Raw genomic sequence first — 26,934 nt, 5'->3', positions numbered from 1 at the left:
GGGGGGGGGGAGTGATCAAGTAGTTGATAGTGCTACCAAATAAGCTCCTTCTTATTTAGTAGTCGACTACTCCTTCATATCCCTAGTCTATACAGCAGGGCTGAAGTTGAATTAAGCTGCGCAACTTCATCTATGTCAGTTGCGTAGCTTAAGTTGAAATAGCTCAATTCAGCTTTTGGTGCTATCTACACAGCAGGAAGTTAAAGAAAGAACAGTCTTCCTTTGACTTTCCTCACTACTCGTGAAATGTGTTACCATGAGTCAGAGTAAGAACATTATTTCAAAGTAAAGGCTTGTAGCGTAGCCGTGCACTGTTATTTCAGAGTAATGTCAGTAATTTCGAAATAACGCTGCTTTGTAGACATACCCTAAGAGGATTTTGAATAAGCAGTTGTTATACATGATTGACTTATGTAAAAGACATTTGTAGGAAGACAAGTATCAGTCTGTTCTTATGCATTCTTGACCCTAGGCTGATTTTGCTTGTAATAGTTGTTTTCACTGAAACAAATGATTTTTCTACCCAAAACCTGGGAAATGGGAGGTGGAGTTGGGAAGATGTCTCCAACACACCATAGAAATGTAGCATGTGGAATTCTCTTTTCTTAAAAAAAACAAACAAACAAAAAAAACACCTCTCCTCCTTTAAGGATGACAGCATGGATGAGAAACCATTGAAAATGAGACCAAGAGATTCTTCTGAGCGGAAACGGAAGCGGAAACTGGAGAGGGTAGAGCAGTTCTTCGGAGAAGTGAAGCAGAAGTCTAAAGAGCTGAAGAAACTGGAGAAACCCAAAAAGAAAAAGCTGAAACTAACCCTGGACAAGACAAAAGAGTTGAACAAGTTGGCCAAGAAGCTAGCCAAAGAAGAGGAGCGGAAAAAGAAGCGAGAGAAAGCAGCTGCAGCAAAAGTGGAGCTGACAAAGGAGAACACAGAGAAAAAGAGAGAGAAAAAAGTGCTGGACATCCCATCTAAGTATGATTGGTCAGGAGCTGAGGAGTCTGATGATGAGAATGCTGTGTGCGCGGCACAGAACTGCCAAAGGCCCTGCAAGGATAAGGTGAGTCCTAGCTTAATTTTGCCCTAAGCAGATGGGGAGGGTAATGAAAACTCCTTTAAGAGCTATTTAAGGTTAACAGACTTAGAGCAGCAGCAAGGAATATGGTTAATATGTTAGACACATGAAGGCTGGTAGGCAAGTATGACTTCCAGAATACTGAGCAGTCAGCTGAAGAAGCCCTGCTATCTCTTCCAAGCCCAAGCTATTGAATTCTGAGCATCAGTGTATTTCATATTGACTGTGAACTAAACTCAGTGTTCTCTGTATTGCCTCAAGGTGTTGGAGATAGGTGGGCAGGAAGGTAGACTGAGAAGCAATTCTTTTATCTCAATGGGCACCTTATGCTACCTACCAGCAGCCTTCTATATCCTGTGTTACTGATAATGTGGAAGACATGCTGGCTTGACTCCCAGGGGTTCATTCTGTGTTTTAGCTAGAACTGTTTCCTGGTCCTGGTCTGTTCCTGAATGAAAGTCTAAAATGGACATGCGGGTCTTATATGAAAATGAATCTTCCAAAGCTTATGAACATGGGTGGGCAATAATTTTTGCAGGGGGACCACTTGACAAAATTTGGAAGTGGTTGTGGGCCTTGGGCAGAAAGAGGCTGTCTCCCCTCTAGGTCCAGCCCACCCCCAACAGGGACTTCTTGTGCTCCTCCATCTCCAGGCCCTGGGGGGTGAGGAGTGGCAGGGCGATATTGGGCTAGATCCAATGGGTTGGTATACTGGATTGGGCTCGCAGACAGTAGGCTGCAGGTTGAGTGAATACCACTGCAGGTATTGCTCCACTTTTTTAGCCTGAGGTAAATCTATAGTGGTTTGGGAATTGAGTACATTTTGACTGGAAATGAAGTTCCAAGTAGAGGAACACATTGTGTCTTCAGTTTACATTCTGATAAAGCAGGACTACTCAACTTTGGAAGCCTTGGGGGTCACAATGATACTCTCAGTGCATGCTGAGGGCCGCAGCTTAAGCGTGGTTGCATATACATGCAAATATATATTATAGCATCTTTCACACTGATAGGCATGCATACAAAGATTAAGGCAAGACTACACAATATTCAGGCCCCATTTAAGTCAGTTCTGCTGATATTAATAAAATGCAATATTTACCCGATGTCCACCTTTATGACAGCACTTTTAATGAGCAATTACAGTCCAGGAATTTAACTACTAAAATGCATATCAACAGAAGACTATTATATTGACTCGCCGTTGTGGACTGTGTTCCCAGTGGAGGTCATGTTCAAAGGATCCCACCCGCGGGCTGCATGTTGAGCCCTGCAAAAACCCAAACTGCACTACAGTCCACAAACAAACAGGCCACGGGCCGCATGCAGCCCATGGGCCGCGTGTTGAGTAACCCTGTGGTAAAGTATATATGTATTTAAATAGTTCAACCTGATAAAGCTATACTAATAAGCACATTCTTAGCATTGTGTGTAATATTCTAAAACTAGTCAAACATTCCTCAGAATTGTTATTCTCTGTAGGTTAGGTAGGCATTTTTTGTATGTGTATGTATACAAAATAAAACTTGAAGAAAAATCTAGCTCTGTGCATATGAGATGATCATCACTGGAATATTAATGCTTGCAGTTCCAGGATTCCTATCTGTTATCAGTCAATCTTTCAACCCATACGGATATAGTTTAATTATGAACTAAAGTAAAACCTTGAGTTGGTTTTGATTATTGTTGCTTTGCTTCAGAAATATTAGTTTATTTTCCAGTGTATCTTAAGTTCATTTTCAAGTTGTTTTATTAGCTGAAAGCAGAGTTCCAGCAGTTAATGACTTTGATAAATGTACCAGTAAACTGTTTTTTATTAATGTGGCAGTTCCTTAATCTTCTGATTCCAGTTCCTTATCGCACTCAAATTAAAATACTCATTTACTCAGAAAATGGTTGACTTGTCGCCTTTCGGCTTTTAAGAAAGTTTTAATTTACTTTTGTTTGTCTTCAACAGATTTTTGTTTGCTTTGTTCTATAGCAATTCGATCTCAAAAGTGTTAGGATATTTTTCTCTTAAATGTTCAGCATCATCAGAGTTGTAAGTAATTCAGGTAACTGTCAACCACTGGCTACCAGTTCAGTAGTTTTGGTCTCTTATTGTAGTCCAAGTTTATTGGAGGTATTAGTACAAATAAGGTCATATTGCCTTGCCCAAATACGATAATTAGGTTCCTTGGTTTTCTTAAATTCTTCTGCTATAGAAGTCGTGTATAGCTACAGAATTTGGCTGCAGAATTTAGTATTTATGGTTTAGTATTTAGAATTTAGTATTTATGGTTGCAAAGTATCACCTTCCAAATGTAAATCTTTGCAATCTTGTATTCACTTTTTATTTGATCTAATTAAAATGTTTGTTTTTGTCATTTACATGAAGCTGCTGCAAAAAAATTCAGTGTGGTTCAGAAATTGAGGGCATTGCTATAGAATTTCAGTTCAGTGTGCTGAAAGACTCCATGAGGCTGTGAAAGCTATATCCACTTCTAATAGCTTTCATGTGCTATTTCTGCTGTCTATATGCCCTAAGTGTGGGGAGAGGAAGAACCTAAGATAAAGAATAAAGGGAAAAACTTAAGGCAAAATGAAAAATGGTTTTGTAGCTGAGGGTAGGCTAGGAAGAATTTCAGCTAAATAAGACAGCATGAGTGTGAATGAGCTCCCTAATTCTGGAGAGTAATTGAGGGAGTTCAGAAAATCCAGACTGAGGAAGTAGGAAAATAAATCTGAGCTGAGCTAAGTAGACCAATTCCATAAAATGTTTGGAATAGTAAAGAGCAGCTTGAAATGAGTCCTGATATGCAGAGTAAGTTGGCGGAACCAGGAAGGTGGGAATGATGATGTTCTGTTTCCTGGAGTCAGACTATCCTAGCAGTCATATTCTAGATTTCCCCCCTCCCCACTGGCTCTAAGAATAGAAAGTTATGAAAACCATAGGAGAAGAGTGCAGTTGCCAGTGAGTAAGGCTTTCATCTGAAGCAGGGTCAAAGCAAAGTGGATGGAATCTGAAGAACTCTGCCAGAATTCAAAGTCTGCCTGTTACTGCCTGTGCAATGAGAAAACAAAACTTAAGTGAAGTCCAGGAGCATTGATTGTCCAACATAGGCATGGAAGTAGAGAGGACGTGTTGGAGGAATGATAAAGGCTTTTCCTATCAAAAAGGACTTTGTTGTTTAGAGTGAAGCTTTAATGTCAAACTTAATTGGTAGGTGGCTAGATCAGCTGGATCAAAATATTAATGGTTGAGTCAGTAATGAAAAGTCTAGGAGGGAGACCAGAAATACTTAAGGATGAGCTCTAGTGAAAGGGGAAGGAACAGAAAAATAGTTACTTTTTGTACCAAGTGAATATCATTGGCTCCTTGCTGAAGGCCCTCAGGGAAGAGTGACTTATCTGAAATCTTCAGTATGTGAGGAGAGAAACAGAACAATTTTAGTATTTGGAGAATCAAAAGGAGGGTGGTCTAGGTAAAGTGGTAAGTGAATCCCTTTTATTGCTGAAGTGGGGGAGCATGGTTGCAAGGGAGGATCAGGTAAAGGTTTTTCTGAGTGCAAGAGAGAGGTTGGATGAGGAGTCTGCAAAGCGGTGCTTTTGTTCAGTAAAGTTAAGGTAGATAGTGGCTTTGATGAATAGTGTTTAGCTGCTGTTATGTTGAATCAGGAGAGAAGACAGAAGTGGGGCCTTAATTGCTATTTTCCAAAATAAAAACAAGAAAACATCTCATAGTGTAAAGGGATTGGGTAGTTGAAGTGGTGAGTCTAGAATGGCACAGTGAGTACTTTAACCTAGAATAGGAGAGAAACTGGGTCTTTGTAGAAGACAGGAATTTGATGGATCGTAATTATGATTTATGCATCTCTGGAGACCCATTGAGCCCTGGTTGGCACTAGGGGGGATGTGAATAGTTAACTGGGAAGGCCTGCAACAGCCTCCCCTCCCTCCCCCCACCTGCCTCCATTTAATCTGTTAACCAGTTGCACGTAATGTTAACTAATGAAATGGGATTTTACATCCCTAGGTGGTACTGTCCTCTATTTAGGTTGAAAGCAATTGGACTGAAATTATAGAGGGGAGAGAAGGGGCATGGGATTGAAGGAGGCAAGAGTAGGCACATGGGTAAATTAGTTGTTGTAAATTAATGTTTTAAATGAGAAACTGTATTTAGAATCCGAAGGAGGTCTACAGGAAGGGGATCCTGGACTTTTTCAGTAAGGGTAACAATGCCTTCAGTGGCACAAGGTGAGAGCTGATTTGGTGTGAAAGTGGCAGAAAATGAGAGTTGGCTTGCATCAAATAGTTGAGCACAAGTGACTGTGGAATGGAGTTTGAAGAAACAGCAAGTGAGTCAAGGAGGATGCCAACTAGGGTAGTATAAACAAATTATCTCCCTTCCGTCTACTCTCAGCAAGTGTAGAATGAAAGAGGTCAGCATTCAGTGAGCAGAATTATTAGCCTTAGGGAAAAAAGTACAGAGGAAGGTGGTAAAAATTATTAGGAGCATGGAACCGCTTCCATAGACCTACAGATTAAAAAGTTTGGAACTGTTCAGCCTAAAAATTCAACTAAGGGGGGAATATAATAGATCTATAAAACCATGAACAATGTGGAGAAATGAATAAGGAAGTGTTATTTACCCCTTCACATAACACAACAACTAGGGCTATCCAATTAAATTAATACACAGCAGGTCTGAAACAAACATAAGGAAGCATTTCTTTACACAACAGTCACCTGTGGAATTAATTGCCAGGGGATGCTGTGAAGACTAAAAGTATAACTGGGTTAAAAAAATAACTGATAAATTGCTGGTCCATCAATGTCTACTTGCCTTGATGGCCAGGGATGCAAACCCATGCCCTTGGTGTCCTTAAGCATCTGACCTGGCCATAGGCTGGGACTGGATGACAGAATGGATCACAACTTTCCTGTCTGTTCAGTCCCTCTGAAGAGTGTGGCTCTGGCTACTGTTGAGGAGACAGGATGCTAGGCTAGATGAATAATTCACTGACCCAATATGGCTGGATTTATGTTCTTAGGAGGCGTACTTATAGTGTCTCTTTATTCTCACATCACTGCTATTTAACCATGACCCCACCTATGTCTTCAGTTCACCCAGGACAAATATATTTTGTAGGTGGCTGAGCACAGTTGCTATCAAAACCTACACTTATTCCATAGTATCAGAAATTAAGAAAAGAAATAGACTTCAGTTCCATAAAATCTCTAGAAAGCTGGATCTTATAGCAAAAGTTGCTTTGTCTGGTAAAATTTCTTAGCAGATCATAGTCCAAGAGATAATCCACAGGAATGTTAGGAAAGTTAATAAAAACTCAGCCCCAAGTCAAGCAGTAATGAGGAGGAAAACATTATCTTTGAGTTCACTCATGCGCTGTTGGGGTTTTCTCTTCGCTTGCTGCAAATCAAAATCTCTCAGGAAGTGCTGTTTCCAAAAGTTTTATCTCCTGTATAGATCTGAGACTTGTTTTTATAAATACACTTCCAATGCTGCTTTCTTTTATATTTGGGGAAGTCAAAATCACTGATTCTGCCTTTCAGGTAGATTTTCTCTGTTCTTTAAAAAGTTAATTTAGGATTCTGCTGTCTTTGTCAGCAATCTGTGTTGGGCTCTCCTGTAAGGGAGGGTAATTATAGCGAAAAACAAGAGAGAAAATACTGTATTTTCTCATCTGAAAAGTGGCCACTTTATAGGTACTATAGTCACTCTTTTCCCAAAGGCTGATCATATGTCCTTGCTCTGTGGTAGCTAACATGTATTCTAGGCATTCCTGTATTTCAAATGCTTTTTCAGTCTAACATTTCCACTGTAATTGATCCTTAGGAATCAGGATAGTGTTAATCCATTCCCTTTGTATGTTTTCTCTTTGTTTGCTCTTGGGTAGGCCTCCATGCAACTGACTAAACTTGTTTCTGCTTTCTTTCGTTCTTGAGTACTGACATAAATACAACAGATTGTTTTGGAAGAAGGTTCATGTATGTATAGACTGGGTATTTTGCAGGCAGCTTTAGAGCAAGTTGGACTTATAAAATTCCCTGTATCTGACTGAGAAGTCATCACATTATAAGATGTGATCCTTTATCAGCACAGCAGTACTCTGAGTACCTAAACTATAGGCCATACTGAAACCATGGAGTTTCTGCATCTTAAGGACAATACAGGCTGAGTGTGAAGTGATACAGCTGTAGAAGGCAATTCCAAGTTTTTCTGTTGCCTTTAGCAAAGAACCGCAATGACTTCAGTTGCTATTGACTGTTTACTGAAACCAAAGCCTCAGGCTTTTTTTCTGACAGCCGTCTGGAGTCTTGAATCTGGCCTATTTCTTCCTTGTAATGTTCTTCATGCGGTGTTCATTTTGTCTCCTGCAGGTAGACTGGGTGCAGTGTGATGGCGGCTGTGATGAGTGGTTTCATCAAGTTTGTGTTGGTGTGTCTCCAGAAATGGCAGAGAACGAGGATTACATCTGTATGAACTGTGCAAAGAAACCGATGCAGGGCCCAAGTAGCCCCGCTCATGCACCACCTCCCCCCTTCTTACTGAGCTACAAGCTACCAATGGAAGATCTCAAGGAGACAAGTTAGCAACTACTCAGTTTTTCTGGGACTTGGGGAAAATGGACCACCGAGACCCTACTGAAAGAGGGTGTTTGAAGCTAATGTAGCCACTCAGCCTCACTACCAAGGATGTACAGGCCTTCAGCAGAGATGGTCCCTTATTGTTGGCTTCCTCTGTACAATGGGGATGTCGGAGGCACAGTGGTTCCAACCAATCAATGCAGATATCACCTCTGTGGGAGTTCCAGCCAAAATTTTAAGTGACAAGTGTTTCCAGCTGAGTGTGGGTGCTGCCTTCAGAGGCTGAGCAGACATGAGACTGTTAGATTAGACACTTGGGTGTGTTAGAAGTGCATCTGTGAAACGGGAAGTTGAGTTGGCTTGGAATTAGCAGCCGTTGGCTGGAGCTCTCAGCCCTAGAAGGGTGCCTCATGGAGTTATATTGTCCACGCAGAGATTTGGAAGTTACCTTCAGCCCAGTGGTGTCTCCATACTGACTGAGCCAACAGGGAAGTGTATGGCGATACCGAACCTGCCTCAGTGGCCAGGCAGCTCACACTACATTACGGGGATGGAAGGGAGTGGCTGAATATGTTTCTATTTTGTAGTTAGAGGGCAAAAGAGAGCAGTTTCAGAAATCAGCACTGGTTCTGTTTACCAAAAAGACACCCAGCCCTACCCCACCACGTACATTTCCCTGCCGGGGAAAGTCAATCTCCCCATCCTGAGGAGGGCCACAACGCATCAGTCAAGATGTCAGTCTGTGCCAGAGCTTGGAAAGCAAAAAGCACTTTCCCTCACTGCCGGTGTCACCTCTCCTGTTCTAGGCATTGTTAGTGTTCCATGCTCCTGCATATTACAGTTGTCTGACACAGGCTGAAGATGGTGGAAAGATACAGCAACATGATCTGTGCCCAGGGTCTGGGAGGAATGAGGACTGCCCTCTTACCTCACGGGTTACCCTGACATGTGCTTCTGTGAAAACTTACACTCACAGTATTTCCAGTATCACAAGGCTACAGGTGTGGTCTCAAGCGATACCAGCAAACAGTCTGCAGATACTGATGGCAGTGCAGATCCCCTCCCTGCTGGCTTTGCTGGATACCAGCCTACAATCAGCAGCAGATCTTGGTGGAAGTTGCCCCCGGCTTTGCCGGAGGACTGAGGGTGTGGGGTTATCCGGGTGACAGTTGTTTTAGTAAATCCATTTTTTAAAAAGGACTTGTTTTTACTTTTTTCTAAATGTCTCAGACTACTGACTTGTTCTATAAATAGATTATTTTTCTTTGATTTTTTTATACTTACCACTGTTACCAGCAGCACAGAGACAGAGGTTCACAAAGCTAAAAACCTGCCCATGGGCTTGGTTTTTTTACTCCATTCTTTCCTTGTAGTACAAGGAATTAGCAGTTACCTTCCCCATCCTAGCCTAACCAGCTGCCTGTGTTTAAATAGGTAAATACATTTCATGTGCTACCTTCGTGTTTGGGTTTGTTCCTGTTAGTGGGGCGCCTGGGCCTTGCTGACTCCAGTGTTCGCTGGCTTTATGTATGTGAGTGTCTGAAGCTGGCCACTCTTCTGTCTTGCCGCCCCGCCCCCACCTCCCCCGTTTTGTTTCCATTCTTCTGCAGTTCTAAGAGTGTTGTAAGTAGTGTCCAATCTTACTAGAAGCTGGACTGGGATTTAAAAAAAATGACAAAAACAATGTTCTGTCTTGACTGTTCTGTGTCCCTTCTCTTGTACTTCAATATTTGGAGGGGTTTTTAGCTGGCTCAAATGGAAGCCAATATTTTCCAGACAAAAAAGTAACTAAAAATTCAGCACAGTCCACTTCATGTAGATTAACTTCACCTGATTGTTTGTCTGTTCCTGACACTTGGGAAGTGATGGTGGCCACAGCTGATGTAAAGGGGGACGTATTGCCTTTGACAGATGAAACAATGAGTTGAGACACTGCAGGATAGCATACCTTGGCCTAAGAAGCTGACATGGTCAATTTCGGCCACTTGCAGACTATAAAATAACTGCATCCAGTTAAAAAAAATTATGATCTAGAAGTAGAGATGCCAAAGCAAACTGAACAGTGACTCCTCCATATTTATATTCTTTATAATCCACTGTAACCAGAAACTCCACATTTAAAAATATCCCTCTTTTAACCAGAGATGTAACAGGATAACCATTTAAATAATTAATAAGCCTGGAGTATTGTGGGTTATCGATTATCATGAGTGGTTACAAGCAGGCTCCTGGACGGTTGGGAGCCGGTACATCCTGGGAGCCAGCTTGAAAGCAGTCTCCTGGGAAACTGACAGCTGCCCCGTGCTGCTGCCTCTTTACCTGGGAGTGGGGCCGGAGCCTGTGTGTAACCAGTGAATGAACACTTCAGTAAGAATTACTTGAAGAAATCTTGAAACAAAACCAAGGTGTCTCATTCTTTCGGAACACCTAAAATCTGTGATGCTGTGGAAAAATGTGGTTAGCATCTTCTGTTAAACAAATTATTTGAACATAATTCCTCGTGATGGAGGCAATACTATATGCTCTTCTACCACAAAGAGAACATTGAAGAGCATCCTTTAGCAAACAAGTTGAATGTTCATGCTCCTCTGAGTTGGGATATGGCCAATATTCATTCTGGTGCCTTCCAAAGAACAAGTGAGCCAACAGAGGAAGAATCATAAACCAGGGAATGCAGCGCTCCATTGCTGTGCCCATTTCTTGCAGGCTTAGCGAACTCTAAACAAAAAGTGGATGGGTAAGTACTGGAATTGGACACTATTGATTGCTACTTTTGCCAGTTAACACCACTTTGAAATGCTAGCAGTATTTACCTTATCAGGAGTAAGAGACTATGCCTAATCTGTTTAATGTGCTATATACTTTCAAGTAAAGTTTTTAGAACCAAGACACAAGGCCATAGCTGCCCTATATCTGATGTGACTTAAAAAAAGGGACGGAAGACAAAATGCCTCTCAGAGGGTGAATGAAAATATACATTACTCTGATTAAATAATACCTTAGAAAGTTTATGGAAAAACTGAAAAGGTAAAAGACAGTAATTGTCACACATCCTGAGTTGCTTTATAATTTGGATTTTGTCCTTGAGACTTAAAACAATCTTCTTTAAATGTCCTTTTTTTTTCTTTCCAGGTGTAGTAAACAACTTCACCTTCAATAGCCAGAACTAAAAGGCATAAATTGTGTTCTGTTGCATATTGATGACCCTATAATAGTCTGTGATAGTAGTTAATTGTTACTGAGGGAGTTTTTCTTAATTAGCATATTTTCACTGAACCTGAAAGAACATGAGAGCATAAAGAGTGGCCATACTGGATCAGACCAAAGGTCCATCCAGCCCAGTATCCTGTCTTCTGACTGTGGCCAATGCCAGACGCACTAGAGGAAGTGAACAGAACAGATAATCAAGTAATCCCTCTCCTGTCATCCATTTCCAGCCTCTGACAGATTAGGATCCCCATTCCTACCCATCCTGGCTAATAGCCATTGATGGACCTAACCTCCATGAATGCATCTAGTTCTTTTCTTAACCACATGGAAATCCTGATCTTCACAACATCCTTTGGGAAAGAGTTCTACAGATTGTGTGTTGTGTTAAGAAAAACTTCCCTTTGTTTTAAACCCACTACCTATTAATTTCATTTGATAAACCCTAGTTCTTATGTTATGGGAACAACTAAACTTTTACTTATTTACTTTCTCCACCCGTGTCATGATTTTATAGACTTGTATCATATCCTCCTTTAGTCTTCTGTTTTCTAAGCTGAAAAGTCCCAGTCTTTTAATCGCTCTTATGGCAGCCATTCCAAACCCTGGGAACAGGGGACATCCAGAGCACCATTACCATGAGGAACATACTACCATATCTAAGAAAGGATTAGGCATTTACGTGGTTAATGAGAACGCCCACTTAAACTAAATGGGCTCTGTGTATGAGATGTGTGTACATATATTATTTGATTTGAGAAATCTAAGCCCTTTTTGCTTCAAAGTGCAGATTACGAAACTGACAAAGTTCTTTCCATACAGGTTATTCATTCCATAACTGACCATTAGATATTCTTGTTCTTTCCTCTATTCAAACTTGACTGTTTGCGGAAGACAGGAATTGCTTTGTCCAGCACTGAAATGTAGCCATTTGTGGGCTCAGATAAAACAGCTGCTTAATAGTGCATGGGAACCCTACATGGCTATTCAGGTCAGAAATTGAAGAATATGATTTTCAATTGAAACTATAGTGTATGTTTTGGGATCTAGAATGCAGTCAGACAGGAATTTCCCTAGGTCAGTAGGACTTAATATTCTACGAAAATTGTGCTGGAGTTTTGGAAATAAAAAAAATACGGGTTTTATTGTCGCTCTTGTCCAAAGACAGCACTCCAGCAGCGTAAAGCACCCTAATGCTAGATATTGGTTCTGCATTAACAGAAAAAGCCATCTGTTGAACTACAAGTTCAGCTAGGTCATCTCCAGAGGTCTCATCTGAAAGTTGATGGTCCAAATTTGCTTAGTTTGAGAGCCTGATCTGAGTTGACATGGCTCTCAACAGCTTTCTGAGATGGTTGTCTATAATGCCTTTTTTTAATAGGTAAGTGCATTGATGGCAGCGTGAAAATAAGTTGGTTTAACTATGTCAAAGTGATTGAGAAATGGGAATAGAAAATGAGGACTCTGAACTCCCACACCAGTCTAACCACAAGATTGCAATGAAGACTGACTGCACAGGTGTTTCTAGCATTCACAGAAATGCTTTGGACAATAGGCCAACAGGAAAATGATGGACCTTCCGTGGTTAATGGTACTGATGCTGCTGGAAGCAATTTCCTGGCCTGGAGTTCCCAGATATAGTGCACTGTGGTAGATAAGATAAAATAGCTCATTGAATGCAGTGAGTATAGAAAACTCCAAATGGCAGATTCAAGGTCTGAAAGATGCTTCTGCGCCTTAAGCCAATGTGGACTTGTAAACACTAGCACTCACCTAGGAGATAAGACATACTACGTGTACCAACTTGCTCTAGCTAGTGCAGTGTTAGTGGTGGGTAAGCCTTGCATACACCACTGTTGACACTGTGAAGTTGTTAAAAATTAACCTGGACAGAGTCATTCAGTTAGCGCTTGCCCTAGGTGTTTTTTTCTGCTCTTAGTGAAATAGAAAATGTCCAAACCTTTTGTCCACTGACACAAGTAGTTTTCTGGCCTAGAATAATTGTCTACTTTGTTCTGTGCAATAGGTGATTGCCAGTTTCAGCTATGGTTGAACCATCTCTTGTCACCAGGTAAGTTCACAAAACAAAGGTTGCTAGAAAATGGGCATAGTAGGAAGACCAAAGAAACCCAAGAGCTGCTGTTTACAGGAGAGGTTTCTCCTCCCATATGCATAGTGGGGTGTTTCTGTCATCAGCTCTTGCAGACAAGTTTGCTCGTCTTTTGTAATACTTCAGAAAACAAAGCAGTTTAAAAAAAGAAAAACATTTCATAATTGGTTTTGGGGATAGTAGAATGAAAGTTCCTGAAAGTTGTGGAGAACTGTTATCCATTTTATTATAAACGAAGTTGAGACCGCTGCATTTAAACATGAAGATGGAAGGAGTGCAAGAACCCTCAGTGCCTACAATCACAGGAACATATTCAGCCTGCCTGCCTCCAACCCAAACATGATCTCTTCTTGGTGCACCACAGTCAACAGCGGAGAGAAGTATTCAACCTTTAGCAAATTCTAATCACATCAGAGTTAGAAGAAAGGCAAATCCATTATGGTAGCTACCAACTGCAGAAGACTTCAGCGATTCAGAAAAGCGAGTGTTGTGCAGTGAGATGAGTTTCAGTGCAGATGAATCCTGTGCCAAAGAAAGGAACAGCTGAGATACAAATGTGGAAACAGCAATCTGTGTTTCTAAGGAGACCTACAAAAAGCTGTCTGTTACTCTGGATGCTTTGAAACAAGGACTAGTAAGTGCCGCCAGCAATCCCCCAATGAAAATTCAGCCCCTGTACAAACACTTTCTTCTTTCAAAGGCCTGTATAAAAAGGCAGGGCTTGCAACATGCCTGGAAAATCAGATGGAGAAATGGTTCCAAAGCTGAAAGGCTCTCAAGGGACTGTTGTACCATGGTGTGGTGGAAACCATGGACTGGACTGCAGCTATGGGCAGTGGGAAGGAGGAGGAAGCAGAGTCTATTTCTGAAGAGGATAACGCCTCTCCCTCCCCCCAGGCCTCAGAACTTTATAGCACAGACTAATACCTGTGTCTGCCTCAAAGCTAGATTAGTTCAGTGCTCAGTACATGGGGCTCTACTTTCACTTGAAAACTAAAACTGATATAGAAGGCAGTGGTGTGCCTTGATAGAATAGCAGTAGTCATTTGCATTGGAGAAAGGCATGAATCACAGCAGTTTTTTTTGTCCTGTCCCCTGACACCTGAATAAAGTATTATGAGGCACAGCTGCTCTATTGTCAACTGACAGCAGCTGGCAATCCAAGATGAGTCCCAGAGTGTGAATTTGAATAACTGATGGCAGATATGTCCTCAGATGGGGCTGTGAAAGGTCAGTGTGACATCTTTGCTACTTCAGTCTACCAACTTCAACTCCGCTATATCTAGATAGCCAGCTAGCTCTCCTCCAAGCCCCAATCTCCAAACATGGTCAGGTGCTCAACAACATGAACAGAATCATGCATGCTGGAGAGCAAGAGCTGGCTGCTCTGCTCCTCCTCCCTCTTCCCCCCCATGGCCCTATATACATGTTGAATAGGAGTGAAGATGAGAGAGAACCCTGTGAAATTCCAAATAGTACTCTTGGGGAAAGAGAACATTGATTCAGGACAACTGGCCTCTGCCAGCCACTGGAGGCAGAGGAGGCATGGAAGGACCCAAGAGCAGCCTTATCTTTTGATGTGTAGACCTCAGGTGAGTCAGTGATACTTACTAATATCATGGCAGCTGATAGCTCTTCACATCAGGATGAGCACATGATCCTCATCTATTGCCAGGAGGTGGTCAACCAATAGTACCAGTGCAATAGCTGCAAAGAGTCCTGTGGCAGTATAATAGCTGTCCTAGATCCAGACCTGTATTCAGACTGACATGGGTTAAGAAGATCTGAGGTAGTTAAAGTACTCTGGAAGTTGTCTCAACACAGCCTTTCAATAACTTTTAACTAGGAATGTAAGGTTGGTCCTGCACAATAGACAGTGTCAAGTGTTAGTTTCATGAATGAGACCATGCAGCAGCTTCCTTAAGTGAAAATAGCATCCTGCCCTTAAGAGATGGACCAATGTCTCCATTAGTGACAGAGAGGTGCTTGGTCTGTGGGTTGTCAGTAGGGAAGCAGTCAGGCCAGGAGTCAATATGGTCCCGGGGCCCAGGATCCCTCCTGCTGTTGTAAAGAATTGATGGAAGAATAGACTGGAGCTGAGATTTTTCAAAAACCTAGGGAGGTTAGGGGAAGTACTCCCATTGAACTTCAGTAAGTCTTCAGTATGTGTTTGAAAGCATAGAATCTCAGAGCCTGAAGAGAACAGTAGATTGTTACACAGCTTGCAGTCCACCACTGTCATGAAACGAGTCAGCACTATTCTTGAAGCTGTGTAGGGAATCAAAGGCAAAATGGCTTCTCTTCTTAGCTACTGACACAGCTGTGCTTGGAGAATCTGATCAGGTCTGGTCTCTCCCTGCCCCCCCCCCCCCCCCCCATTTTTAGTACATTGGAAAATAAAATGTTCAAAGATCTGCAATACAAATCCCCCAAAGAATGGGGGAGGCCTCTGAGGTATGACATAAGGACTAAATTGTGTATAGTCTAGAAACGGTGAGGGGGGTTGTCTGTCCCCATTCATGTAAGTAGAAGCAGATTTGTGCAGGGCTGGCAGATCAGTTTGCGGTTGGAGCAGAAGTTGGTGTTCGGGGTGGGAGTTAGGGTGCAAGAGCGGGTATGGGGTTCCAGGTTACAGTTACTTCTGCCTAGAAACCAGACATACCAGCTGCTTCCAGGAGTCCCACCTGAGGTATCAGAAGACTGCATGTTGCCTGTGCTCACAGGCACCACCCCCACAGCTTCCATTGGTGGTGGTTCTGGCCAAAGGGAGCTGCTCTGCAGGCACTTGGGGTGAGGGCAGTGTGCAGAGACTCTGGCAACTGACACACCGTCTGCTTCTGAGAGCCACGCAAAGCTAGGGCAGGTGGGGAGCCTGCTTTTGCCCCACTGTACTGCCAACTAGATTTTTAGTAGCCTGGTCAGGGGCAGTGACTGGTGCCATTAGGCTCCCTTTTTAATTGGGCATCTGTCAAAAACTGAATGCCTGGCAGCCTTAGAGATGTTCTCAGTGTAGGCAGGGGGCATTTTTACTGTTACCCTCCAAACACATCTCCCACTGGCCCCCCCATACCACCAGGCCAAACGGTTTTAAAATGAAACTGATGGAAAGGGAGTGTTAGATTTCTTTTCCATTTCCTAAGGGCACTAAAGTAGATGTTGGGACACAGCTGCCTTCTACTGGCCTTATAGCCTACCAATGCTTTCCTACAGCTCTTCTGACTTAACCCTGTCACGCTGATTAAAGGCCAACTTTGCTGCTTCAGCAAATCCCTTCCTCCCAAAGTCCATTAGTCCTTGTGTTCCCTTTTCAACATACTGTCCCATTCTGAACCCTCTGTCAACAGGACCAGAACTAGGATTTGGACCTTAAAGAAATATAGGGCCATATTCTGTTCTGTTGCACTGGCATCAATGCAGATCATTGACTTAGCAAAGCCTCTGCTGTCACAGCATGTTATGGGCTGTAGAGGTGTGTAGTTTGCTCTTTGAGCTTCATCAAGGACAATGTTCCTGCAGGGATCCCAGGTAAGTAACCGAATCAGACTGTCTTGTCCTTGATCCCAGTTGGGGTGAATGCCAGCACTCAAAGGCTTGGCTGACTCAGTGTATTTTTAACTCCATGATTCATGCCACCTTGTGCATGAATACAATAATGGATGTGAGATTGTTGCTTTGCCATGCGGCTGAGGAAAGCAAGCAGCACCATTTTCCGTAGCTACTGTGACAGTCACCTCCTGTCCATGGCAGATGGTGTCAAGCTGCACCTCCAGCAGTCTCTAGAGACTGACACTGTTGTTTGACTTGGGGCTCTAGCCCCAGCTTACCAGACATTTCAAGACCGAGCCCTCTCCACAGTGCTGTTTAGTGGCTTCAAGGCACCATCTGACTGAAGGCAGGTATTTTAATGTACAATTGAAATGTCTGTGTCTCCAACACACCTGTGTTCCATCTGTTGTGAGATACTGCCAGAGCTTCACATGAGCACCAATATCTGAAAAAAGGGAGACGTGCATGTACCTTTCAAATACTAGAGGACAAGCTTTTTGTCAAAATAACATTTCCACTAATGGGTTAAATAAATGAAACCTTTTCCTGCTCCACCTTTCTTTCTCCAGCAGTGCAGAAGAGCTGCCTACTCATGTGCTTTGCTGGCTTTTGGATGACAGGTCTGTCTACAGCACATGCTGCTCACACTTATACTGCCAGCTCCCCGTAAATTAGAGTGATTGTTATCTGTATTGACACCATCCTATCAGCCATTGATGGTCCTCTCTTTCTCATGCCCTGTACTTTTTGTTTCTGAGTAATGTGCAGCAGGTGCAAGAGAGACTTCCTTAAACTATCAAGAGCCATAAAAGACTTTTCTCCTAAAAGGAAACACTCTGCCTTACCCTGGGAGAAGAGAGAAATGGCACAATATGTAGCAATTATCTTTTGGTCAAGAATGGATAGGAATTATAAATGGATATGGAATCCAACCCCAGACAGTGTGCAACTTGATCCTGGGCAGGTCCTATCTACCTCTGGTCTTTTAGGGATCTGTGTTTCTCTCATGCTTTTGCAACACTTGTATGCCTCATCTCATCAGATATAGAATCAATCCAGAATGCTGGGCATTGGCAGCACTTCCTTTTCCAGGGAGGGGAGTTCTTACCATCTGTACCTGTTGTATATGGGTACAGCATGCAATACTATGAGATACATGTGCAGACCAGACAACCTGTATATTAGAGGAGTTGTACAGTTTAGTTCCTCTTGCCCTCCCCCCAGATCTGTGTTTTTGTTTTGGAATCAATTGTCAGATCAAAATAGAAGACACACAATGTTCCTGACGAAGCAGCTGGAAGCTGATGTTGTATTAGGGGATTGCATTGAAGTTCTGAGGAATCTGACTGGAATGAACCAAGCACAGGAGTGTCACTTTGATACTTGCATCAAGTGTGAATCACTTTCCTCCAACCTGAATTCTCCTGGTGATCCCGAGATCCTGTCGTTACCTTCTCAGTGCTGGATTGGTCACAGTTTTTTGGTTTGTTTATTTTTGCACATCTAACAGGATGTTAAAATTAAGAGCTTTTTACAGGAAAATGTTTTGGTGAAAATAAATGTTACAGGAATGTTGGAAACAAACTTTCTATTTTCTAAATCAAGTTTTGCAATGCCAACTTTTATTTCACTTTGACATTTCCACAGTGGAGCTCTTCTTTTGCTGGAAACTTTTCATATTTTGACTGTCTAATTTCAGCAAGAAAACAAATGTAAAATATCAGAATGTCTGGTGGGACAGGGATTCTGTTTTTTGAACCAGCTGTAGCTGGGGTTGGTGGTTGTTCATTTGGTAAATCCTCTGATTTAACAATGCACCTCTTCCCAGCAATCATAAATAAGTCTAAACAAACATTACAAGTAAATTTAGTACCTGCCCTGTCTGTGCATATTTGCTACAGTCTTTTGGAATGAACTTGCAGGCTTTGTGTGTAGAAGAAAGCAGGAGAACAATTGAGAAGCAAGTGTCAGAGATGGTCATCCTAGAAACCCTTAGGTGCCTTTCACACCCAGGTAGCTGGAACTATTTAAATAGTGGGGTGGTTGGAGCCACTGAACCAAACTCTAAACTTGGTATATAATGGAAAACACTTCAAGCCGTGAGATGCAGCAGCACTCACCACAGGTCTGATTAAAGCACTTATGCTTTCACAGATGGGGTTTGCGTCAGTGGGAAGATGCATGCCCCCCCGATGGCTGTGCTCTAGTTCTTATTCTAAACAGCTCAATTCAAATTTGTAGCTTTGCCTTAGTTTAATTCTGGTGTCTAGAAGAGTAGATGAACAGACCGTGAGAAGAAATGACCAATGTCCCTAATGAATACCTTAAAACAAATTGTTCAGGTGAGTTTTGTGTATGTCCAGATCTCAAACCAGCCCTGGCACCAGCTTTGCACTCTAGTGCTACTCTCACTCACCCTAAACAGTGGCCTTCTCTGCTGGCAGACAGTTCCCGCATTTGATGGGAGGCATACTCTGCTTCACAATCCATAGTTGACTATTAGTTATCTGAGTTAATTCTTTTATGTAAACTTTACAAATGTTGTCCCAGCCATGTGGTGAGGTGTCTTGAAGGCAGGAAGACTGAGGCTCACACTGGCTATTGCTCACACTTTGCCACATGGAAAAATACTAGATTCAAGATGGATTCCAGTAGCAGATGTCATGGTCACATGTCTTTCTAGGACCAACTGTAGTTCAGGCTTGCATAACAAACAAGGCCATTTACAAGTCACTTGTTGTAGTACTGAGTCATTAAGTCCCTAAAGTATAACTAATAACCCTCATTAGCACAATTAGAATTAATACCAGATTCACACTTATGTCTGACTTCACATACAAGAATGATACATGTGCAAACACAGGATACACAGATTCAGAAGATTAACATTAAAATTGGCATGTTACATGATCAGTTTTGCATAAAGCATTTTTCAGCTATGCATATTCATAAGCCAATTTTCATAAAGCATGGGGGCCATGACACTTAATGTATTTAGAGAACTACTTCTTTTTGCCTTTATATCCTTGTCTAGGTATAATTCATTTTGTGCCTTAGCCTTTCTCATTGTAAGCAATTTTCTGTAACCTGGATGGATAGCAATCAGAATATTATCCGTCTTGTATGTATATACACAACATTTTTACTACCTCTTTCTACAAACACATTCAGTTAAGGCCTAGCAAAGTCTGAAAAACTGAAATGACCACTATTCTGTTGGTTATTAGGTAAGTGAAAATGGATTACATTTATCTTGGCTCTCTGTTCCTAGTTAGTTTTTAATGGCAAACTTTTGATCCTGGCATCTGGAAAGTCACCTGCAGTAATTGCAAGATCATATTCCGAAATGTATGAAAAGTTGATAACGAGTGGGACAGAAATTCAGAGAAGTGGGAATGGGAAGGTAGCAACCTTCATTGCCCAACTATTATGCGTTGTAATTAAGACGAAGCAAATGCAAAATCCTGTGAACAATTTCAGGAATTTCTAACCAGCCAACACATTGTACTTCAACCAGTTTTTCTAGCAACACAGTAAACTTTTCAAAAGTGTGTGGGTGCTAACGGAGCATGAGGTCTGCTGGGACTTGTGTTCCTGCGGCACTTTTGAAAATCCCATGTAAAGGGTGCATCTACTTCATCTAGCAGCCTATGAGAGGAATTCATGTTGCTGTGTTTTGCCCAGAAACCAACCCAGGTTTCTTTTCCTCTTGCATTTTTATTTGAGCAACTGGCTTCAGTTGAGCTCTTCTTTAATCATATACAGCACCTCAGGTACCTGGAGAGGGATGGATTCTCTAGAAAATGAATAAACTGCTCCTCTTTCGCTTCCCTCATTAAATGAAAATGTGATGTTAAACCCAACCTAACGGTGACTCCTGTGCTAGAGACTTCCCTGCAATGAGTTCTAATCCCTTTCTGCTTCCTCTTTCTTTGCAGCCAGTTAGCAAGTTGGATGCCTTGTGCTCATGCAGGCCCACCCTGCCAGGGAGGTGGGAGGCAGTGAAAAAGGACAAAGGGGGCAACTGCCCTGGGTCCTGGTGATACAGAAGGGCCTGGAGTTCCCAGTCCATGTTGCTGCTACTGCAGCAGGAGCTCCAGGCTCTTTAAACCCTTGCTGGAGAAGTGTGTTCCAGGCAGCTGTGGGGGAGGGTCGCACTGCTTTCTGGGCAGTGCCAAGGGCTGCCTTGCCCCAGCCCTGCCTCTTCTGCCCAAGGTCCCGCCCCTTCTGAGACTGCAGAGCAAGGCCCCCTCGCTTTGCCAAGGGGCTCAGTGAGGCTGTTGGCCCCACTGTGCTCATATATGCTTCTCCTATGTACTTCACTTCGAATGGTGGACCCTGCAAACTGAGTCCTGAGTGTTCCATGACACCTTGATACCACCAACTATGGAACTCACTACAGGTGTTCAAAGTATTTTGTTATGCTGGCAGAACCCCCTCCCTCCCCAAGCACTGTAGCTTCAATTGCTAATAGAAAAATGGAACAGATTGAAGAGGAGAATCTTTGTTAACACCTTCAATAAATGGAATGAGGAGTAATTAATAAAATCAACCTGAGTTTATAAAGAGGGTCCAATAGTTTTGGGCCTAAAGCAGGTGCATGGTAGAGAGGTATCTAGGCTCTACTCCTGGATCAGACTTGATTTGCTACTATACAGCAGAATTAGGGGGAAAAAATCCCACCCAACCCCCATCTTTTTGCCCTTCGACCTCCAAACAACTCCCATATCATTGAACCAAAATTCTCTGCTGTGCACTCAATTCTTCCCTTGAGAGAGGAGAATGAACCATGTGACAGATATTCGTCATGTCTCTTAATGTACCTCTGAAAGTATTTCAGATACTGTATTATAAAAATGTAGAGTAGAAGCCATTGAATGATTGATCTTCACAATAGTCCTGTGAGTCAGTTTCATTCACTTCTGAAATGAGCTACTTCTGAAATGAAATAGGGTCGCTATTCAAAGCACACAACAATTCTACATGACAGGAAGTGTGGGATCACAAGTCTGCTTGAAATGGCAGGAGGAATTTAAATAGGTTACTTAAGATGGAATTTGTTCATACGTCAGGGCAAACACCCTTACACCTATAGAGTGTATGGTATTAATGTCTGAGTGGTCAGACTTTGATAGGCAATATCACAAATAACACAGTGCCCCTACTACTGTGGTGGGGATTTGTTTTTGAATTGTCACTTTGGCACCTATGTGCCCATTGGACATGAGTTTAATATAATCTCATTATAAAAACCTGGCTCAGTCAAAGTTATAGAGTCATAGAATAATAGAACTGGAAGGAACCTCAAGAGTTCTGCAAGTCTAGTTCCCTGCACTCATGGCAGGACCAAACACCAGCAAGACCAGTGGTGGGCAGCCTGTGGGCTGCACACACAGCATTGGGGTAAGCCACTGGCAGGCTGCCAGACCAGTTGTTTGCTTTGTGTCTGCAGGTATGTGCTGCCCACAGGCCCTCTGGCTGGGAATGGCAAGCCACGGCCAACGGAAACAGTGGGTGGCCCATACCTGCCAACATAAGGTAAACAACTCGCCTGGTGCTCGCCAGTGGCTTATCCTTCCGAGCAGTGTGCAGCCTACGGGCCACAAGTTGCCCGCACTGGCCTGACGGTGTTTGTGTAACCTGCTCTTAAAAATCTCCAATCACGGTGTTTCCCTATATTCTAGTGCTTAACACCCAGTGGGAGATCCAACGACGAGAGGTGGCATGTCAAAGCTGCAGGATCTCTTCTCTTTCCTTCCTTTGTGAATTGATACAACATTTACTTTTTCCTGGTCCTCTGGTATTGCCACACTTTGTTCAAATGTATCAGTATTTTGGTAAATTTGATAACTAAATAATTCTCTTGAACTGGGATGCATATTGTCCAAATGCACTTACTCGATGCTTGTATTTTCCAGTATTCTTTTACCTGCTTCTTATGAAGTTATTTCATAATCACATTTCTGATTGTTTGAACCTCTTTTATTTGTTCTTATCAAACACATTTTAAAAAATTTCTTTTATTTCAGTCATTTTGAATGTGTGTCTTTCCTCTCCCCCCCATATTGATTCAGAGCCCTTCTTTTTCCCATTAACTCCTTTGGCTCTGTAACTCGTTTAAATGTGCTATTGAACTCATCTTTTCCTCATCAGCATTATCTGATTCTGTGTATCTGTGCTTTCCTTCTATTTCCAATGATGGTGTTCTTATTTTAATCCTCAGATCAATTGAGTTAGTCCCTCAGGATATGTCTACACTGCAACGTTATTTCGAAATAGTTAATTTGAAATAAGTTATTTTGAAATAATGCATCTACACACACAATGCATTTTGAAATAGCATGTCCACACTGAGTGGACGCTGAATCGCATTTAAGGCTGGCTGGAACCAGGTCTGGCAGGGCATCAGGTCAGGAGTTACTTTGTGTGGCTGCTGCCTGAGGCTATCTGAGGCCTGTGCTTAAAGGGACTCTCCCCCCTCCCTCCCCCGGACACCTGGTTCTCAGCTTTCCCTGTTTGCTTACCTACCTCGATGAGGGACAGCAAAGCATTTTGTCTCTGTATGCTTTGGTTGCCCTCACTCAGGACACCACAGCACTCTGTAACATGGAGCCAGAGCTGCCCCTAGGCACTCTGGTGCTTCTTGTGGATGCGTTGCTGCGAGCCCGGCTGCACTTTCTGCAGGCTGCCATCCGGGAGGTCCATCGGGGGGCTATCGGGGGGCTGTCAGTATCCAGGAGGCCCTGCAGGAGAGCTTCCACCCTGAGGAGCACTAAGAGCCTCGCTGGTCTGCTCCACTGGGGGCTTTGCCTTCTTCCTCCCTCACGTCCTTCCACTTACCCCTCCCTAACCCCCCTTCCTGATGTCAAATAAAATACATGTATTTTGATGAACACAAACTCTATTTAACAAAATGGGGGAATGAAACTCTGGTGAGACTGGGGAGAGGGGAAAAGAGAGGGTGGGAGAGAGGCGGGGGAAACCTGGAAGGAGGGAGCTGGAAGGGGGGAAGCAAGGGGAAGAAAGGGGTGGGTAAACTCAGAGCTCAGGATTGGGGGTCTTGCCGGGCCAACTTAATTTTCATGTGAACCTGCTCCTGGGTTTGCATGTGGCCTTTGGTGGCCAGGCTGGCAGCTATCCTGCCATACATGGCCACGTTCCTCCATTTAGTGTGGAGATCATGGATGTTGGAGGCATCCCCCCCAAACCTGAATAAGGTCCATGTTCTCCACCCTGGACCGGGAAGGTGCCTGCCTTCTCCAGGCCCTGGCAGGCTCTTGGGAGCTGGCAGACTGCTCCTGGGGAGCGGTAGAGGGCTGGCTTCCAGTGGCTTGCTAGCTTATATTTTGGGGCCACTGGGCCAGGGCAGTGACTGCTGGCTCTGGGCTGGCAGGCTTGGAGCTTGCACAGGTACTGTGGCCAGAGTTAACCCCTTTAAGGGCTCCAGGGAAGAGGGAGGGAAAGGCATGTTCTTGGTTGAGGCTGGAGTGGTTACCAGGGCACCTTGGGAAGACTGGAGGCCCCCTATTTCGATATAAGTGTCTACACAGCACTTATTTTGAAATAGCTATTTCGAATTTGGTGTTATTCCTCATGGAATGAGGTTTACCAAATTCAAAATAAGTGTTCCACTATTTTGAATTAATTTTGAAATAGCAGTTTGGCTGTGTAGATGCTAGTAAAGTTATTTCTAAATAACGGCTGTTATTTCAAAATAACTTTACTGTGTAGACATACCCTCACTGAACTATACTGACTGCTTCTTGTTCTTTTCCCAGAAAACTCAAATGTGTTTCAATTTAATTATCTTATGTTTTAGGCTTCTTTATGCTTGTGGATTTTAATAGCTCTTCCCATTGCATTGTGCTCATTCAGTGCTTTAATTCCTGAAAAGTTAGTTTTCCTTGCATTCTGTGCATTCTTATTTTACTTGGCTGAAGTCAAATTACTTGTTATGCCTGGTTATGGACTTCTGAGTTTTCTCCCTTTTTTCTCCCAACTGGCTTCTCTTCTGCCTCTGCAGCTCTACTTTCTAGAGCATAAAGTTGTTGTCTTTGGGAAACATCTTTGCATTTTTATGTTTATTATCAAATAGAGTAGGTAAGTCCCTTGTGAGTATAATATACAGTGGTTTTAAGACCCACCAGGAAAATGTCCATACTTGATTTTTTTGTCCTGGGTGGGTCTGTAGCAGATGTTACCTATAACTGTTCCCCTCTTTAATCCACTGTATCAGTGTCCAAAATGTTTAACTACTACACTTTTCATTGTCCATATAGTTGGTTGAAGTGGGGTTCCATTTTCCTGCCAGGTCATAGGGGAGCCAATACACCTCTTTATGGTCTTTGGTTGCTGGGGAATCAATGTCTTCTGTCTGGTATATACCTCAGGCCTGTATCCTGGTTGGGCAAGTAACAACAGTTTAGTCTGGGTTTAGGTCCAGGCAGGACAGGAGACCGAAGCTGTCTAGTCAGGTCTCTTCCTAGGCCAAGTAGTTACAGTTCATTCCAAGCTCTGGTTCAGAGGGGGACAATACCTCAGTCAGTGAACTGGTTGCAGGCAGAGCATCAAATAGGGTCGCCAGGTGTCTAGTTTTGAACCAGACAGTCCAGTATTTTAGCTTACTGTTTGGGAAACAAATTGAGAAAATATAAATGTCTGGTATTTTCTAAATGAGATGTAATGTCAAGTGTGTCCGGTATTTCTGTGGAAACCATCTGGCAACCCAGCAGCAAACAGTTCAGCCTAGGCTCTGGGTCAGAGCAGGGCAACAGCAAAGTTAGTGAGCTCAGACGTGCTTTCAGATATCCTGAGGGAGGGGGAGACTGCCACCCACAGGTTGGATGGCGGGGGGGATGCAGGGCCACCTCCTCTACTGTGTCCTGGCCCGAGGCCCTAACTAGGGTGACCAGGTTTCTACTTTTGGACTGGAACATCCAGTCAAATAGGGATTCTGGTGGCTCCCATCAGCACAGCTGACGGGACCATTGATTGTCCAGTTGGCAAGCCCATGCTGCAGGCTCCCTGCTAGCCACCGTGCAACTCCTAGTTGTTCCTGGCCTGTGGGTCTGCGGCTGTGGCACCTGGTGGCCTGCATTCCAGTCCCTGCACCTGGGTGAGACAGAGGAAGCTCCAGCCTCCCTGCATTGTAGGTCCCCTGGCTGCTCCCTCCTTCCTCTCCCTCAGGCACCACCAAAGCTGTGACTCCAGGCACCAGACAGGGCTCACATGGCAAGGGAGTGGGTCTGGGTTCAACTTTGTGTGGAGGCAGCAATGCCCCTCCAGGAAGGGGGCACTATGGGCTGACTCTGGCCTGAGGCAGGACTGGAGGGGAGGAGGTGGGCAGGGAGAGGGAGCCCAGAAGGAGAGTGTGGATGTGGGGAGTGGTGCTGTGTAGGGCAGGGAGTGTTTGGAGGGGGACAGCTGAAGGGATGTAGATAGGGCAGAGGGAGTGAGCCACTGGAAAGGGGAGTGTTTGGAAAGGAAAAGGGACAGGGGCACACTGGGTGCTGGGGACAGGGAGAGTGTCTGCAAGTGAGAGAGCAGGAGTTAGCTGAGTTGGGGCGGGTCTGGAGCTTGGGGTTGCTGTGGGAAGTGGTGTCTCCTGGGAGCCGTACCTGGAAGCCCTGATTGATTTTGGAGTAGCTAAAAGCGTCCTGGTTTCTTTTCACCATGCATGAGCCACACCCCATCTCCCTGTCATTGCATCCCTCCCGGTTCCAACCCCTATCCTCCTTACTGCATCCCTCCCCATCCCATCTTGTCCTGCCCCCCTGTGCCTACCCATCCCAGCCCTAGACCCTTTACAGCTCTCTGCCTTCCAGAGCCACTGTCCCCATGTCCTTCCCCTGCCCCTGCCCCAACCCTGCACTCCATTCACTTCCATACACTGCTGCAGTCTCATTGTGCCCTGTATATGCCTCTGTGCCCACCCCTCACATCCTCATACACCTGTAGCTTTCAGCCTCCCTCTGCATCCTCACCCACACCACACTCTTCTCTCTCTTCATTGCCCCCTCTCACTCACCCTTTGCCTAGCTACATTATAAACATCGTTGCTGACTCTCTTTTAATGTGTATGTGCAGCATCTACCACCCTGGGCCCTGATATTAGTTGGCGTGTCTTGTCACTAAACAACAATTGCAATAATAAATAATGTGGAAGTATATGTATGCGTGCACGCCAGATGTGTGCACACGAATACATATGTGCATGTAGGTATGGGGGGTCAGTTTCTACAATTAATTATGTAGGTATCTGCATTTCTGTGATTGTGGTCTATGGGTTTGCATTTGGGCTCCAAGAATGGGACTTTATCACAGCTTCAATGGGTCCATTAATGTGTGATCCTAATTCCACAATTACAATAACTGTAGTGAACAAAAAACATGGAGCTGGTTATGAAA

General features: G+C 43.6%; 1 protein-coding gene across 3 annotated transcripts in view; it reads left to right on the top strand.

The window, feature by feature from the left end:
* The window catches only part of KDM5A (lysine demethylase 5A), a 77,355-nt gene extending 68,009 nt beyond the window's left edge, over positions 1–9,346 (top strand). For all 3 annotated transcript variants that reach the window (XM_075940874.1, XM_075940870.1, XM_075940885.1), the window contains 2 exons: positions 651–1,061; positions 7,458–9,346. In XM_075940874.1, coding sequence (XP_075796989.1) covers positions 651–1,061; positions 7,458–7,670 — 624 coding nt within the window. In that variant the 3' untranslated portion in view covers positions 7,671–9,346. The remainder of the gene's footprint in view (positions 1–650; positions 1,062–7,457) is intronic.
* The last annotated feature ends 17,588 nt before the right edge of the window (positions 9,347–26,934 follow it).

Source organism: Pelodiscus sinensis, chromosome 1 (genome assembly GCF_049634645.1).
Source record: "Pelodiscus sinensis isolate JC-2024 chromosome 1, ASM4963464v1, whole genome shotgun sequence".
Classification (NCBI taxonomy): Eukaryota; Metazoa; Chordata; order Testudines; family Trionychidae; genus Pelodiscus; species Pelodiscus sinensis.
Note: the sequence above shows the minus strand (reverse complement) of the source record. Positions and strands in the feature narration are given on the sequence as shown.